Genomic DNA, 15,452 nt, shown 5'->3' with positions numbered 1-15,452 from the left:
GCCCTCCCCTCCCTTCCCCTCTCTCTGTTCCACTCCATTCTGTCCAGCTCCATTCCACTCTATTCCATTTTATTATTTTTCTACTTATACCACATGGAGATAACTATTTCCCTGTTTTCTTGATATAAGAGCCCCCCAGAAACACCCTCAGTCCTTTACTGTTACCAGTTCAGTCCCAGGCACCTTTGCCATATAATCACAGTCACCATTATCACAGTACAAATAGCTTTGCCTTCCCAGACTGAACTTCTCATTTTCCTTGGGGAGATGAGCAGCTCTCATCCATCAGAGTTCGAACAGTGGCTTGTACCAGAGGGCAGTTTCTATAATTACATGTTACTCCAACAGAACTTCCCACAATAATTACAAAAATAGCATTTTTTTTTTTTCTTTTAAATCTATATCCTAGGCCATCATTCCTGGCACAGAGCAATGGTTTTTCATTCAGTTTTAGGTATGTTAAACATCTGTTTCAAGGGTCTTGCATTGCCTTCCCCAGGGACATGTATTGCACTGGGTGATTTCAAGGTTGCATCAGAATCCCAGACCTTCCAAGCATGAGGTGAAGCAGAAATATCACATTTTTGGGTATCCTGGTGAAGAGAAGGCTCTGGGAAGACCTCACTGTAGCCTTCCAGTACCTGAAGGGAGCTTATAAACAGAGCTGTGCACCACAAGTGAATTCAGAAATCTCCCCAGTCCAGAAAAACATCATGAGGAAACATTTTTATTTTGATTGGGAAGAAAGCAGACGAAGATTTCCATTTCCACTCCCTCTCTCCTCCTCCAAGGAAGTGCAGCAATCAGTACTGCACGAAATTCTCATTTCCCCCCTCGCACGCAGAGAAACTCTCCTTGGGCTTTCTCCTGCAGATTAAAAGCAGTATTTTCTCCACTGAGATGTGTGAAGACTGAGAAATGCGTTTCTCTTCTTTAAAATTATTTGAAAGCTCCTGAACAGAACCATTCCTCATTTTTAAACTTCTTTTTTTTTCTTTTTTTTGTTTTCATGCAGTGTTTCTGCCTGCAGCCATCCCAAAGCGCTCCCCATGTGCACGGCCCAGCCAACAACAAGACCTGGGAAGGCACAAGGCTTCCCCCAGCCCTCACTCCCCATATCTCACCCCAACCCAAAAGCTTCATCCCCACCCCACTGAGCAACCACCCCTGCAACATGGATCTCTCCATTCCAAGCTCCTAAATGAGTGTGAGGAGCAAAGATGCTGGTTGGGAATCCGGGTTCTCCCAGCAGGGCCTTGGACAGCAGCCTGGTGGAGGCACAATACCTCACTCATCACACCCAAAATGCTGTCCCACCGTCCCCAGCCCTGGGAAGGAGCCCAGCCAGGACCTAAGGGAAGTTTCTATATAGGAAATTCTATGGGACCCGTTCAGCAGCTTCACAATTCTGGGTATGCATGGGGAAGTAGAGGGATGCATCACCACCTCCATGCTTCATCTCGAGTCCTGATCGTAGCAGTGAGCTTGTTCCCATTGGGGCTTGGAGGAACAGCAAGAGGTGGCATCAGGAACCTCTAGGAGAAAGCCACAACCCATGAAAACGTGATGGAACAGAAAAGGAAGCACCACATCCAATTTGCCTTTAAGGATTGTCCCATGGTTGTATCCCAGGGTGGGAGATGGGAGGCTGAGGATATGGTGCATAGTGGGAGAGGTGCAGAAGAACCCCATTCTTCATCTGAGAAAGCGCAGATGAGGACTCCTGAGGAGCCCTGTGGTTTCCCCATAGCAGGTCCCATCCCACCAGCAGGTCCCCTCCCACCTTCAGCCCTCCACAGATGAGCCCAATGTCCCCAACCCCATATGGTGGTGATAGGATCTACCCAAGGTCCCTAGGTTAGAAACAAAACCACAGTGCCCTGAGCCCTGCTGTGGGGCTGCTCCCACCAGGCTGAGCATCCCTTGGAGCACTCAGTGACAGAGCACCTCATACTCTGGATTTGTCCACTGGGTGAGGCATGTGGGCAAGACCCTTGTCCCAGGCTGTCCCCATACCTCCTCACTTGCTGTAGTGCCCAGCTCTGCTCCCAGCACACTGAAGTCATTCACCTGCAGCTCCCGCAGACAGCGCTGGATGTGGTGCAGGACCCCTGGGACCCCACGTTGGTGCTGCTGGAGGCCAGGCACAGTGCTTGGGGACAGGGAAGAGGCAGAATTTCTGTGCACCTGTGTCACAGCACAACCCAGGTTTGGAAGGATCAGGAGGGGGTGGCCAGGCTGGGTCCCACACACACATCTCTGCATCCCGCAGTGCTCTGGCTGGGGTCGGTGGCTCCTTCAGGGCTCCTGGGGCTGCCAGCTCCTGCAGGTGACAGTTCTCCTGACAGATGGCCCCATTCACCTGCAGTCCACATACAGGGTCACCCATAGGGTCTCAGGAACCAAGCCACCAACACTCCATGCTCCAACTCCATCCCTGACCTTCTCCAAGCTCTCCTGCAGCTGCTGGAGTGCAGCCGTCCTCTCCTTCCACAGCACTGCCCGCAGCTGCCCCAGGGCCTCCTGCCTCTGCCGCAGCACGGAGCGCATCTGGAGCTCCAGCCCACAGAGCCTCTGAAAAAGTGTCACAAAAAAGGAAAGGTGTCACATCCCAGGCCAATGCCAGCAAGGCTCATCCCTCGAGTGCAGGCTGTGTCGCTACTCAGCACCCCACTGCACCTGGGGCACTGGTCTCCCTCCTGAGAGCCACGGACCCTCAGGTGCCCAAAGTCAGGCTGCATGGAGCCCTGATGGTGGGCAACCAGCCCAGGGCAGGGATTGGTGCTGGGGAGGCTGTAAGGGTCCTTTCAACCCAACCGTGCTGTGATTTTGGTTCTGCAATTAAAACCTTCCCACAGATCACCTCGCTTTGGCTTTAGGAGCTCACATGTATCACAAAACGGGACACTCAGTGGCTGGGTGAGAGCCTTGCATTGCCAAGGGACGCATCCCTCCCACACCCACAGCACCCCTGGTGGGCACCAACCTCCTGCAGCTCCCGCTTCTCTTCTCTGAGATGCAGCATTTTCCTCCTCACGTTCCCTGGGCATCCAGCACAGCCCTTCTGCCCCTGCTGAGACAAGGATCCCCCTTCTACCTTCCTCCTGTTCCTCCCTCCTCTCTTATGGCACGGCCAGCACAGTCCCTGCCCTGCTGCCTCCCAACCTGTCCCTCTGTCCCCCCCTTCATCCATCTCAGAGCACTCACCACTTTCTCCACACGATCCCACGCACGTGCCCTGCAGAAAGGAGAGCATCACCCAGTGGGACACCCCAAAACTCCCTCATTGCCCATAGGACCCCAGAGCAGGGTCACAGCACACACCTGACCCCATCCCCATCGCTCTGCATGCCCCAGTCTCCAGCTCCTGGCTTCTGCATCCCCTCCTGGCTGCTCCTCAGGGCCCGGCGCAGCGCTGCCAGCTGGAGGGAGCAGGATGGACAAGGGTGGATGGCACTAATCCATCCAGCCTTGGGCATTGTTGCGGCGTTCAGCCAGCACTTATGCAGCTAATTAACTTGATGAAGGCAATGACTTTTACAAACTGGTTTTGAACAATCGCCCCTATGCTGGAGGGTTTTTCTTCAGGATTTCATTCGCAATTCATTTCTTTGATAAACGTCCCCGTGCTGACAGCCTTTCCATGGCCATTGTGGGGTCTGGAAAAGGTCCTGTGTGGGACCCAAGGACCTCCATATGGGGACAGCCACCCTACCATGCCCATCCACACGCACCCTGTGGGACAGGATGGCCTTCTGCTTCCAGTGCTGCCACCGGGGCTCTGCTGCATGCCCTGGGCAGGACACCCCATGCTGCCTCTCTGCCCAGGGGCTGCATCTCCCAGCAGGTCCCACTGCTGCTTTGGTGCCTGTAAGAGAAGGTTGGGGACACCACGAACCCACCAACGAGTGGGACTGGCTCTGGGCTGCCCACCCTCACTGCCACATGGCCCCACCATCACCCATCCCCAGGAGGGTCCCTGGCCCCACCAAGCCCCCTGTAACCCCTCCTGGACCCCTGCTTCAGCCCCCAGTACCCCAAGGCCAACAGCATACTCACAGAGAGCTCTCTTCCGCCCATCTCCATGTTCCTTCTTGGCAGTGAGGATGAAATCCCCCCCATGCCACCCCCGGCGTGCTGGTAGCTCCTGCCATCTGTGATGTCCCACAGCCCTGGCCCTGCTCTTGCTGGCTGAGCTGCTTGAGGGTCTCCGGAGATGTCCAGCGTCCCCATCCCCACCATGCAGAGAGGTGACTGAGGGCTTTGCCTTGGAGTGTGGTCCCCAGTGGGATGCATCCCCCCTGCCCTGTGCTTGGTGCTTGGAGGAGGCCAGGCAGGGGGTCTCAGCCCCACTCTGGCTCAGCCTGGATATCCTGGCTCCCAGTGACTCCAGGCTTCCCCTCCTCATCAGCTCTGGGGACTCATCCTGCTCAGGGCACTGCCATGGGAGCAGGGCCCCATCCTGCCCACTGCCATCGTCCTCCTCCTCGTAGATCCCCCCTGTGTCCTCCCAACACCTGGCAGCCACATCCTCGGTGCAGACAGAGCTGGAGCTGCTCCTGCTGCCCCACCGTGACCCCCAGCAGCTTCGCACTCCACGTTCCACCAGCCCTGTGTGGGGAGCAACAGGTCTGGAGCCCCCCAAGCTGGGATTTGCAGCCAGAGCTCTGCCCTCAGCGGGAGCCCCTGCCAAAATGCAAACAGAGCAGGAGTCACTGTGTGGGCTTTGGGTAGAGCAATTTATCCCATAGCACAACAGCACGGCATGGCAGTAAAGACACAGGGGCAGGATGCTGCATGCTCCACTGCTGCAGCAAGGAACGCCCACCGGATGTGAGCCCTACATAAGCTCTGCTCTCCACCGCTCACCATTTTGCCCTCTGTGTTGCACTGTCCCTTATTTAAATGGGGACAGCTGTAGGATGCTGTGCACAGAGTGAAGCTCCCCATCCCCACTCACCGGCCGTCCCACAGACACTGACAGTGTCAGGAGAGGCACTGCAGGCTCTGCCACGTGTCCCAGCACTGCGCTGCTGCAGGGAGGATACGGATGGAGCACCCCAGATTGCAGGGTTCTGCTCCAGAAGGCTCAAGGTCCTCATTACGCTTCAGAGTGAACGTCCCAAGCAGGATGCAGCTGGGCTCAGCTGTGTGATGGTTGGGGGGCACAGAGTGGCACCTCCCTGGTAAAAGAGGAGAGGTCAGCGAGCTCAATGCAGCCCGGAGCTGATCGGCACGCTGTTGTCTGTCACCTGGCAACGTTGTGGTGTCCTGGCCAGTCCCAGCCCGCCCAAGGGCCTCCTCCACCTCCCCTGGGCCTCCTCCCCAGGAACTGCCCCTGAGGCTCCGTGTCTGCTCCTCCTCCATCAGAACACCTTCCTGGTCCCTCCCAGCCTTGAATTCCTCCCCCTGGGGGTCCATCCTCTCCCTGGGACACTGCAGTACCATCTCTCCAAATCACTGAGGCTGGAGCTCGATGATCATTAATGTCCCTCCCAATTTAAGACATTCTATGATTCTGTGACCTCCTCCCAGATCCTCTCCTGCCCTGGCCCTCCTAGAACAACCCCTTCCTTGGTCCTCTGTCCCCTCTGGGTCACCTCCTCCAGAGAACCTCTTCCATGCAGAGCATCTTCCCCATTGCCACCTCTCCTATCTCTGCTTAGCTAGCCCTCCTCCCCCAAACCACCTCCTGCTCTGGACAACCTCCCCATGGCCACCATCCCTCAATCTCCTCCCCTGGGCCATCCTCCTTTGGGCCACCTCCCCACGAACCTTCCCTGGGCCTCCATGGCCTCCCAATGGACAACTAACACTCCTTGGATAGCAGGGTCACTTCATGTCCACAGCCCCGCCACCCCAGGGCTCCCCCCAGGACCCCCAACCTGCAGATCTGGGGGGCGAGAGAGAACCTCAGCACTGCACCTTTTAAAACTCCTGAATCCAAGTTTTATTACCATGTAGGAGAAGAGGGGGGTCACTCACAATATATTGCTCGAAAAGAAATACATTCAACAGCATTTACAGTAGAATGACATTAAAATCCTTTGGTGGGGAGTATGGGGGAAATAGAAAGACCAGGAGATGGTGCTCAGATGAAGTGCTGCCGTTCGGTGATCTCTGGAAGATACCACAAGTTTCAAAATTAGCCTAAAAAACAGGGGGGTGGGGGGGGATTCGTGTTGCTGGGTGCTCCTCACACTCCCCAGGCTCTGCTAAGCTGTGCAGCATCTGTGACGGTGATCCTGGGAGAGAACAGAGGACAGGAGCTTGCAGCGTCCCACCTGTAGGACGTGGTGCCAACAGTCCCTGAGCAACGTCACCCTGCATCCTGGGGACACGGGGCTCCAGCTCTGGGACATTCTGGGGTGCAGAGGCTGCTCACCTTTCCCAGCTCTCTTGCATCGATGAAAAATATTTAAAAGAAAAAGGAAGAAAATAAGGCATTATTGAGGTGGGAGCATCTCCAATGCAGATCTGCGTGTCCTGGGGCTGGATGCGGCACAGCTGGAGTCAGCTGCATTCAACCAGCTCACACAGCAGCTTTCAGAGCTTTGGAGCAAAACGTCGCTTCTCCACTTTGGGAATGAATCAGCATCACCCCTGCACACCCTGCCTGGGGATGGGCCCAGGGAAGCACTCATCCTCGTGCTACAAAAACTCAGACAGATGTGTTCCGTCTTCATCATTTTTCATCTATTGTGTACCATAGAAATTTAAGCAAAATAATTTTATGTATATTTATATATATTTATATATATATATATAAATTAGAAGCAAATAAATAAGATTTAGGGGCACGTTGAGATCAGTGGGTGTTGCCACTCCAATAGCCACTCACTACTGTTATGCCATACAAGGTCTATGTATACTGTACACACAGGTTTGCTGCAGGCAGCAGGTGCTGGAAGAGAAGCCAACCAGGAGGAGACTGATGGTGGAGGAACCTGATTGCATAAGTGTTCCGTGGGTTTCGCAGTTCCCATTGCCTCAAAGTTCATTATTGCTAATTATCTCTTGATGGGGATGTGGCAGTCCGGCTACACGGGAGGGAGCACTCAGTACGGTGTGATGAAGACCCAGAGAACAATGAAATGCAGGTGTGCAGGTTTCTGGTTCCCTCTGTCACCTCTTGGGTCTTCCCTCTTTGTACCAGAAGCACCACAGTCATGGAAACAAAGCAGGTCATCAGGCTGAAACATCCTGATGGCTGTGATGGGGACAGCTGTAGGAACCACCCGCAGCCTTCCAGCAACGGCCACAACCCCTGCTATTTTCTGGGCAGAGATTCACAGCTGGTTTTTCGTTTGGTTTTGAAAGAATCTGAACCAGGAGCAGAATTTCTTTTTAACAAATGGGGGAAAAAGATGCCAAAGGAAAGAGCTCACACAAATGCACGGCATCCCACGACGCGAGCATCTTTGGAAGTTGTTGTCTCAGCCGATACAGCCGAGGTGCTGAAAGATACAGGCAGCAGCTCCTGACAGCAATAAATACCCGAGGCTAAAAACGAACCAGAGCCACGTGTCCTCTTTCCTAATTAGTAGCTGAAAAAGCCACCATTTAAAGAAAAAAGAAAAAAAAAAAAAAAAGAAAAAAAAAAGATGCTATTTATTAGTGCATAAAAAAATAGGTTTGGAATCCCTGTTTAGATTCTCTTTGTCAGATTTCTCCCTGTGTGTGTGTGTTTATCTGCACTGTCAAGCACTGGCAGGATGCTGCCGTGTGTCCTCGCTGTCCCTCCATCTGTCTGTCCTGCTGCAGGCTGGCCACACCAGAGCAAACACGGCAGCTCAGAAGATATCAGGGCACGAGCTCCAGTCCTGCTTGTCCTTGGCCTCCCAGTAGCCGCCTTTGTAGGTGCAGATCAGCTCCCCTGTGATGGGATCCACCTTCCGCTCAAACCACAGCGGGATGTAACCCTCGTAGTCCTTGCCTGCATGGGGAGAAGCAAGGGATGAAGATGAGGTTGGGTACGGGGAAAAACTCCTTTCTTGGAAAAAGTGGTCAGCTGTTGGAATGGGTGCTCAGGGAGGTGATGGAGCCTCTGTCCCTGGAGGTGTTTGAGAAATGTGGAGGTGGAATCACAGAATCATTAAGGTTGGAAAAGACCACTGAGGTCATCCAGCCCGACCATCAGCCCATCTCTACCTCAACACTCTAAACGATTTGGCACTTAGGGACATCACTAATTATCTTCTGATGGGGATGTGGCAATCCGGCTACAGGTGGCCCATGGGAGGGAGCACTCAGTATGGTGTGATAAAGACCCAGAGAACAATGAAATGTTCGCTCAGTGGGCACGGTAATGATGGGCTGGCAGTTGGGCTTGGTGATCTTACAGCTCCTTTCCAACACGGATGGCTCTATGATTCCATGAATGGGCACAGTGGAGATGGGTTGGTGGCTGGACTTCATCTCGGAGGTCTATTCCAACCTTAATGATTCCACGATGAGCAGTCTGCCCTTCCTCCCCAACCCTACAGGGTTTCCCTGCAGCCCCTCATTCCCCACCTCACAGCATCCCACCTTCCTCCAGGGCCTCCACAGCCTCAGCCTCCCTCCTGCGGCGCACAGCCCTCTGCTTCTCCTCCAGCCTCTGCTTCTCCACATTGGCCTCGTCCCAGCGGCCGCTCTCCATCAGCCTCTGGTCGGGACGCAGCCGGCTGTCCGTGGGAGCCACGCGCTCCTCAGGCTCATTCAGGGTGAGGGCCAGGCTGGAGAAGAAGTACATGTTCTCGGCGTTCTCCCTGCAGGCAGACAGACCCGATGAGGACCACAAATAGGGCTCCTGTCCCTTCAGGTGCTTGTGTCTCAAGCCAGCCTTCCAAAAATACTATACCTGTTATTCTGATCCCCAGAAACCACCCTTAAGGAGCTCTGCATCCCACCCCATAAGTGGAAATGGTGCCTTCGGGAGGCTAGGAAGAGATGCCAGTGATGCCTGCAGGGGCTCAGGGGGAGCACAGATTCATTGGTTTGGTATGGAGAAACTAAAAGCAAAGCCAGCATGGGGACGACATCACTCCCTGCCACAGCCAGCAGCCAGGAAAGCAAAACTCCAACCCAAGGAGCACGCCAGACACACAGCAAGCAACACCACAGGACGGGACTCACGGGAGGGGGTACTTCTTCCACAAGACCTTTGGGGACAGCGTCTGGTAGACAGTTTTCTGTTTGCCCTCGGAGCCGGCGCTGCCATGGCTGCTCTGCACGATTTTGGAGCACTCCATCTTCTCGTCCCATGTGCCCGACATGACATAATGGGCTTTGCCATCAGCATCACTCACCACCCCTGTCACCTGGCGGGAGAGACAGCAGTGTAAGAGATGGCTCTGGTGGCTTCTGAAAGCATCCAGACTCCTCGAGAAGTGAAATACAGTGACTCAAGTGGTGCTCACTTATGCACTGGTGCATAAGGACAGAACCCAGCAAGGTCCCATGCTGACACAGCCCCTCTGCCCTCCACCCTCATCCTCCCCAGTGCCATACACTGGTCCCAGCTGTCAGCTCTGTCCCCAACCCCCACCTGCAAGGACCTGTGGCACACTGAGTTGCTGGTGCAGCTCCGCAGCCCCATGCTGGCTGCATCCCACCCCAGTGCCAGGACCCCATGAGCCCAGCTGGGAGAACAGAACCCAGCTGGAAGGGCAAAGCCAGGCCAGAAGAAAAAGCAGGGAGATTTTTGGCTACGTACCTTTCGGGGGACATCCCTGGAGAAGTAGCTGTAGGGGGTAAATTTCAGCTGGCATTTATCTTTTGACTTATGGTTAACAATCTCTATTTCACCAGACTAGATAAAAGACACAGAATCACAGCAAGTGAGAGACTTTGCAAGGAGACAAATGAGCCATTAATCGTCATTTGTGCAGCTGCACATCAACCTCAGTGCAGAACTACATCTGCTCCCCACTCCATCCCCTCCAGCCCCACAGCATGACAGGCCCAAGTAAAACACCCCACGCCAGACCTGGCCTCACACTGCCCCGTTCCCCAAAGAGCCCACAGGCACTGACCTGGTCAATCCAAAGCTTGCCCACGATGATATTGTGAACAGTGGAAGTGACTTTCCTCCAGACGTAGTGATTCCCACTGGAGTGAAACTCGAGGTGGATGGCACCTGTGGAGAGCCCTGGGCTCAGGGTGGGGACTGGACGGGTGCCCGAGCACCAAGCACCATGCCTGCCTTCTGTCCTCCAAAAGCTTTCATTTTGAAAGCCCACGAGGAACATGTTGCTTGGTTCTCGGAGTCATAGGATATGGCACAAGCGAGCCCTCATCCCCTTGGCCAGGTCACCTACCCAGAGGCATGATGGAGAGGTATTTGCCCCTGAACTTGCTGGCGATGGTGATCTCCTGCCACAGCGTCCAGCCTCGCTTGGAGAAGACGTGGTGGGCAGCTGCTGGGGGGTGGTGGCTCACCTGGTAGGGAGAAAGGACAGCCCATCAGGTGCTGGCCCCATCCAGCGCTCAGTCATCACTGGAGGACCCAAAGAGAGGTGACAGTTTTGGTCCCAAGGATGCTCAGAGGCTGAGCCTGCAGCTTGTCCAGCACTGCAGTGCCTTCCCATGGACACGGACAGGAAAAGCAGATGTGGCTGCAGCACAGCCTGCCTGGTGGCTCTAGGGACACCACTCGAGCACTGTCCCTTGGAAGGAATATGTAAGCCACCGTGTTCAGAGGTACTTTGCACCAGGGTAATTACAGCCTGAGTGTCCTGAGCAACTGGATTACAACTGTGAGCAGAGCCAAAACCTCTCCATTAAATCCCACTGTCACTGGCAGGAGAAAATCCTATTTGGATAACTGGATTTCAGGCACTGGATTACCAACGCCTCACTCAGCATGTCAGTGGACCAAGGGATGTTCAGAGCCATGGGAACAGCATCTGTCTGTCCATCTATCCATCCCACGGTGCCAGCACAACCCAGGGCAGCACGTGCTGACTGCACCACCAACACTGGGCTGCTTCAAGCCTGCCCCCAATCTGCCCGTTGAGATGGGGCCAGGATTTAGGCAGATTTAGAGGCTCTGCTAACGGATCAAATGCTCCAGAGTGTGGCAACAGAGTTGTTTTGCTCTGAGTTACAGCAAACCGAATTTTGGATGAACCTCTCCAGCCCCCACCATGCGTCAGCACCCAAAACTCATGTACTCGTACACCCAAACCAGCTGGAACAGGCTGGACATGGAAGGGTCAGAAATGCCAGAAAGTAGAGTCAGCAGAGATACAAATCCTGGAGGTCATCTACCAAAGCACCTTTACTCCCTTGATAGCTCTCACTGGCACAGAGGGGCACAGCATGACCTAGAGCCTGCTCCACATCTGGACTAGCAGCAAAAACCTTTTCCACACGTTGTGCCCTTCTGAGGAGCTATCTAGGCTCCTCTGGTCAGAAAAGGTTCCTGCCTCCCTCTGAACAAGGTGCAGCATCTCCAGAGCACTGCCAGAGGGGATTGGGCACCTGGAGGACACAGTTTGCAAGCACAGCCCCACAGAACAGCTAACACACAGCCCTCACCCCAGGGGTCTCAGTGCCAACTGGCAACTGCAGGTCTTGAATCTACACTGGTTTCTGCAGTGACAGAGGCCATGGGTTTGCTCCTGAGTGCTGGGAAACGTGATGGTCACTGTCTCTGGGACAGCACAGCCACCTCCTGGGGAGCCCAGAGCCCCCCCCAGAAATGATCTCCTGCCTACAGCGGTGATAAACAGCCCTGTCCATCCCCAGGAGGATGGGAAGCACCAGCTGAGCATGCTATGCTTTAAAGAGCCAATTTCCTTCCAAGGTCTCAGCCCATTATGCTCCCTAGGTTTTTCAATTAAGACCTGCTGGTTGATAGATGAGCATCAGATGTACTCTGTGATTAGCACACAGGGATGCTGGAGGTTCTCAGGTTGCCACCAAGCTTGGAAATTAAAACTTTGCAATATAACAAGAAACAAGATCTCGAGGCTCCATCCAGCCATGAAGTGAACTGAAACAGGGAGATGCTGCATCTCCTACACAAAAGGGCTGCTTTGACACAAAGAGCAGGACAGGCACACGGAGCCCTTCTGCACAGCTCACCTGCTCACACAGGGAACGGAAGCCCAGCTCCTCCAGCCTGTCGAGCTCATAGGTTTCCCCCAGCAATGGATTGAACGGCTTCGCTGTGCGGTGCACCGTCGTCGAGTAGGAAGACACTGAGAAGGCTGCCACAAAACACATCTGCTCTGTGGAGCTCTCACACTTGACTGCTTTGTCCAGCAGCTCGTGGTACTCCAGGTCCTCTGTCAGCCGCTGCAGCATGGAGAGTGGCTCATTGAAGTTCACCTGCAGGGAGAAGAGTGGTGGTCAGCAAAGCAGGACGGATGCCAGCTGGGCACTCCAGCACCACATCCTGATGCGCTGTGACACAGGGCTGGATGTGGCAGGGAGCTCTGCACAAGCACTGCCTCTGCAGCACCAAGTAAATGTTAAATAAAACAAGGGACTCGCACTACAACGTGCTCCCTGAACCATAGCACAAGTGCCTGAGGGCTCTGGAGTGCCCAGCTGGGCTGAGCTGGGAACAGCCGGGCTGGGAGCTGGCAGCCCATGAGCTAACCCAGCACTGTGGCAGGTCATATGTGCCCCAAACCCCTGAATGACCCTGAGCAGTGAGCCCAGCTCTCTGCTGGGAACATCCCACATCAACGAGCATCCCTGAGCACCTCCATCACCTCCATCCCTGAGCCCAGTGAATGACAGAACCCTAAACTCCCATTGAGGGGCACCGATGAAAGCCACACAGCGCAGAGCAATGGGCAGAGGGACAGCCCTGTCCCAGGGGAAGCCTCAGCTCACCTTTTTTCCAGCCCTAAATTGTAGCTTTGTTAATTAGAGATGTTTGCAATACACTGCCCAAACCATTGCTGCAAATGGGAAAAAAATAAGTGCTTGACTTCAGCAATTCTTTGTATCAGAAACAAGTGAAATCATTAAAAAAAAAAAAGGACAAGTGAGATATTTTCTGTTGCATGAGTGGAAAGTCTTTTGCCTCCAAACCATCTGAAATTCCCTTTTTGCTTCCAGTTCACAACAAAAATTCTATTTTGGAATGAGCAGATGGCTGAAGGATGGGAGAACCACTTCCATAAGCCAAGTTACATGCTTTATATTAAAGAAAACAAACTCCAGACTGTTCCACTCTGGGATTTAGTCAGTAAGCAATCTTATAGCATCCAAGAAAGGCGGTTATGTAGCAAAGGCAGCAAAGCATCCACCGAGGAGCACAGCAGTGCCAGCTCAGCAGAACCTCAGGAGAGATGTAGGCAGCTCAACAACAAAGCAGCAGCTGCATCCCACACCAGCACTGTCACACAGCAAAACCTTCCAGCAGAGGGATGAAGATGACCTCCTCCCAGGTAATGCAGTGTTCATTCAATTCAAATGAAGGAAGGCAGTGTGTGCACAGGGAGGTTTTCCATGCATCACGTCCGCTGGGACATGCAGCCATGCATTGCTGCCAGGCTGTGGCTGCTCTGGTGGGTCTGAATGTTAGGAAAGGTAGAGCTTTCCTCTCTCAGCAACACAGCTGCCAGTATTTCACATCTTGAGCTGTTTTCTGTACCCTTCATGTCCTTATCTAATCTTGATGCTGTTGCAGCAATGCTAACTGACAGTGCTGGGCTGCAGCTCTCAGCTGGCAACAGCACAAGGAAGGGACAAACTCACCCTTTAACTTCGAGTGTATCAGGTACCATTCTAAGACATAAAATCTATTCTCCTGTGCTTGTCAGGACGTGGCAGGTTCTGGGGAAATGAACTGCTTGCAGTGGCACCCATGCCACACTTACTGGGCCGGTCAAGATCTGCAAGTGACCCATCAGCCTGGACAGGGCTGGTGTGCTCTGGAAACTGCTTTCTGCTACAGTTTTGAGGGAGGTTTGCTACAGGCAGTGTTAAGTCTGGGTGGGTAGCAACCAGCACAGCCCACTCCAGGTACAAACCAGCAGTAGGATACTCCTGCACTCACAGAGGATGAGAAGTTACACATTTCTAGTCTAATAACAACAGGGATTTCTCCTCCACTTTTCCAAATAGCAAGGTCCCCTCCCTCTTGCCCTGAGTGAAACACTTGCATCTGCAGAGATTCCAGGTGCCCTGGTTCCCTCTTCCTCCCTGGGTTTGCAGATGCTCAGGCAATGCCCCCCAGCTCCAGGGTACACCCCATAAGCACACTGTGGCCTTCCACAGCCAGCACAGAAGCAGAAATCAGCCCTAAAGAAAGAGCCAGCCTGATGCAGACAGCCCCTAATGCAACAGCAGAGCCATTTACCACAAAACAATCAGCAGCACAACTCCATGCTGAGCATCCTCTTGCCTGGCTGCTCGAGCTTTCTGCCTGTGCTGGTTCTTCAGAGCACTGGACAACTCACATTAATGGCAGCCAGACCCCAGGCTGGGTTTGCCACATGCTCTGTGTCCTGCTCAGAGGCTGCTGCAGCACCTGCAGGACTACCTGGAGCAGTAACCTAAATGCTCTGCGCTGAACCAAACCCTGAGGTCAGCAGCTTCAGCATGGCAGCAACACCCCTGGGGCTCACTTACAGGCATGGGGATCTTGGAGAGCTCTTTGCCAATGCAGTTCTTCATGATGCTCCAGAGGTTAAGGCTGTAGTTGGGTTTGTCAGGGATGCGGCTCCGTCTCCTTTTCCTCGGCAGGAGATCTTTGCAGGACTCATTGTAGCTGCTTTGATTTGAGCTTTCAAATACCTGCAAAAGCAAGAGGAGGAGCACAGGTCTAAGCAGCGCTCACCCAGCCACGGCCAGGGACCCAGGTGCAATCCTAAAGCCATTTCACCTCACTGCACATCTCACCCACTCTGCCCAACTCACGCTGTCCTCCAGGTTCCAGTCCTCAGGGTGGCCCTCGCTGGCCCCGCTCAGGTTACTGCCCGAACGCCTGTGGGGACAAAGTGCCACCTGGTGAAGGTGGGAACAGCAGTGCAGTACAGCCACTACCACTCAGGTGCTGTCCCAAAGCCAAGCACAACACCCAGCAGGCAGTCTTTCCCATGCTTTTCCCATGAGTTTCACCAAACCCTAAGGCTGCAGCTCGTACCTGTGGTGCTTGGGGTCTGCGGTTACAGTGATAAAAGCTGGTGCATCCTCCATGGCATCAAAATACTCCGTCTCTTCATCTTCATCACTGGCTTCTCCTTTGGCAGACTGCACACTCCCTGGTGGCACAAAGGGGTTGAGATGCTCAGCTGCTGCCCAGTCCCCTTCCAAATCTACTGACACTCACTGCCACCACTGTCTCCTGCTCTGTCCTCTCCCATTGCCAGCAAGCCAAAAGCCTGAGCCACGTGCACACCACAGACACCAAACAGGAGGGGACTTCTGAGACGTGGCACTGCCCCCTGGGCACAGCCTCACTGCAGGTACCAGCTTCAGTGCTCTGCCACACAACCTCTATTCCA

General features: G+C 54.0%; 3 protein-coding genes across 9 annotated transcripts in view; all 3 read right to left on the bottom strand.

Annotated features, from left to right (window-relative positions):
* Nucleotides 1-140: 140 nt before the first annotated feature.
* LOC122188609 (collagen alpha-1(II) chain-like) lies at nucleotides 141-3,248 on the bottom strand. 2 transcript variants are annotated; one of them, XM_042887041.1, is made up of 7 exons: nucleotides 3,208-3,248; nucleotides 2,987-3,073; nucleotides 2,443-2,574; nucleotides 2,256-2,362; nucleotides 2,017-2,152; nucleotides 1,447-1,535; nucleotides 141-867 (listed from the first exon to the last, which is right to left on the bottom strand). In XM_042887041.1, exons 2-7 carry the CDS (start codon nucleotides 3,023-3,025, stop codon nucleotides 804-806), a joined length of 567 nt encoding a protein of 188 aa, XP_042742975.1. In that variant the 5' UTR covers nucleotides 3,026-3,073; nucleotides 3,208-3,248; the 3' UTR covers nucleotides 141-803. The 2 variants fall into 2 exon arrangements, with proteins under 2 accessions (XP_042742975.1, XP_042742976.1); XM_042887042.1 differs by lacking the exon at nucleotides 141-867 and having other exon boundaries at nucleotides 1,172-1,535; nucleotides 2,254-2,362.
* Nucleotides 3,249-3,348: 100 nt separating this feature from the next.
* Nucleotides 3,349-5,595, bottom strand: LOC122188619. The gene is made up of 3 exons (XM_042887055.1): nucleotides 4,961-5,595; nucleotides 4,060-4,686; nucleotides 3,349-3,868 (listed from the first exon to the last, which is right to left on the bottom strand). The coding sequence occupies exons 1-3, from the start codon at nucleotides 5,100-5,102 to the stop codon at nucleotides 3,585-3,587; spliced, it is 1,053 nt and encodes a 350-aa protein (XP_042742989.1). The 5' UTR covers nucleotides 5,103-5,595; the 3' UTR covers nucleotides 3,349-3,584.
* A 331-nt stretch (nucleotides 5,596-5,926) lies between these two features.
* OSBP2 (oxysterol binding protein 2) overlaps nucleotides 5,927-15,452 on the bottom strand; it is a 64,469-nt gene continuing 54,943 nt past the window's right edge. For 4 of the 6 annotated variants that reach the window (XM_042887019.1, XM_042887021.1, XM_042887022.1 and 1 more), the window contains 10 exons: nucleotides 15,092-15,209; nucleotides 14,848-14,932; nucleotides 14,578-14,742; nucleotides 12,073-12,318; nucleotides 10,302-10,422; nucleotides 10,017-10,120; nucleotides 9,698-9,793; nucleotides 9,118-9,302; nucleotides 8,530-8,750; nucleotides 5,927-7,936 (listed from right to left, as the gene is read on the bottom strand). In XM_042887019.1, the coding sequence (XP_042742953.1) occupies nucleotides 7,794-7,936; nucleotides 8,530-8,750; nucleotides 9,118-9,302; nucleotides 9,698-9,793; nucleotides 10,017-10,120; nucleotides 10,302-10,422; nucleotides 12,073-12,318; nucleotides 14,578-14,742; nucleotides 14,848-14,932; nucleotides 15,092-15,209 (1,484 nt within the window). In that variant the 3' untranslated portion in view covers nucleotides 5,927-7,793. The remainder of the gene's footprint in view (nucleotides 7,937-8,529; nucleotides 8,751-9,117; nucleotides 9,303-9,697; nucleotides 9,794-10,016; nucleotides 10,121-10,301; nucleotides 10,423-12,072; nucleotides 12,319-14,577; nucleotides 14,743-14,847; nucleotides 14,933-15,091; nucleotides 15,210-15,452) is intronic. The other 2 variants (XR_006181617.1, XM_042887020.1) reach the window with 2 other exon arrangements.

Source organism: Lagopus leucura, unplaced genomic scaffold (genome assembly GCF_019238085.1).
Source record: "Lagopus leucura isolate 7727_CA_CO unplaced genomic scaffold, USGS_WTPT01 Super-Scaffold_100071, whole genome shotgun sequence".
In the NCBI taxonomy this organism is placed as follows: Eukaryota; Metazoa; Chordata; class Aves; order Galliformes; family Phasianidae; genus Lagopus; species Lagopus leucura.
Note: the sequence above shows the minus strand (reverse complement) of the source record. Positions and strands in the feature narration are given on the sequence as shown.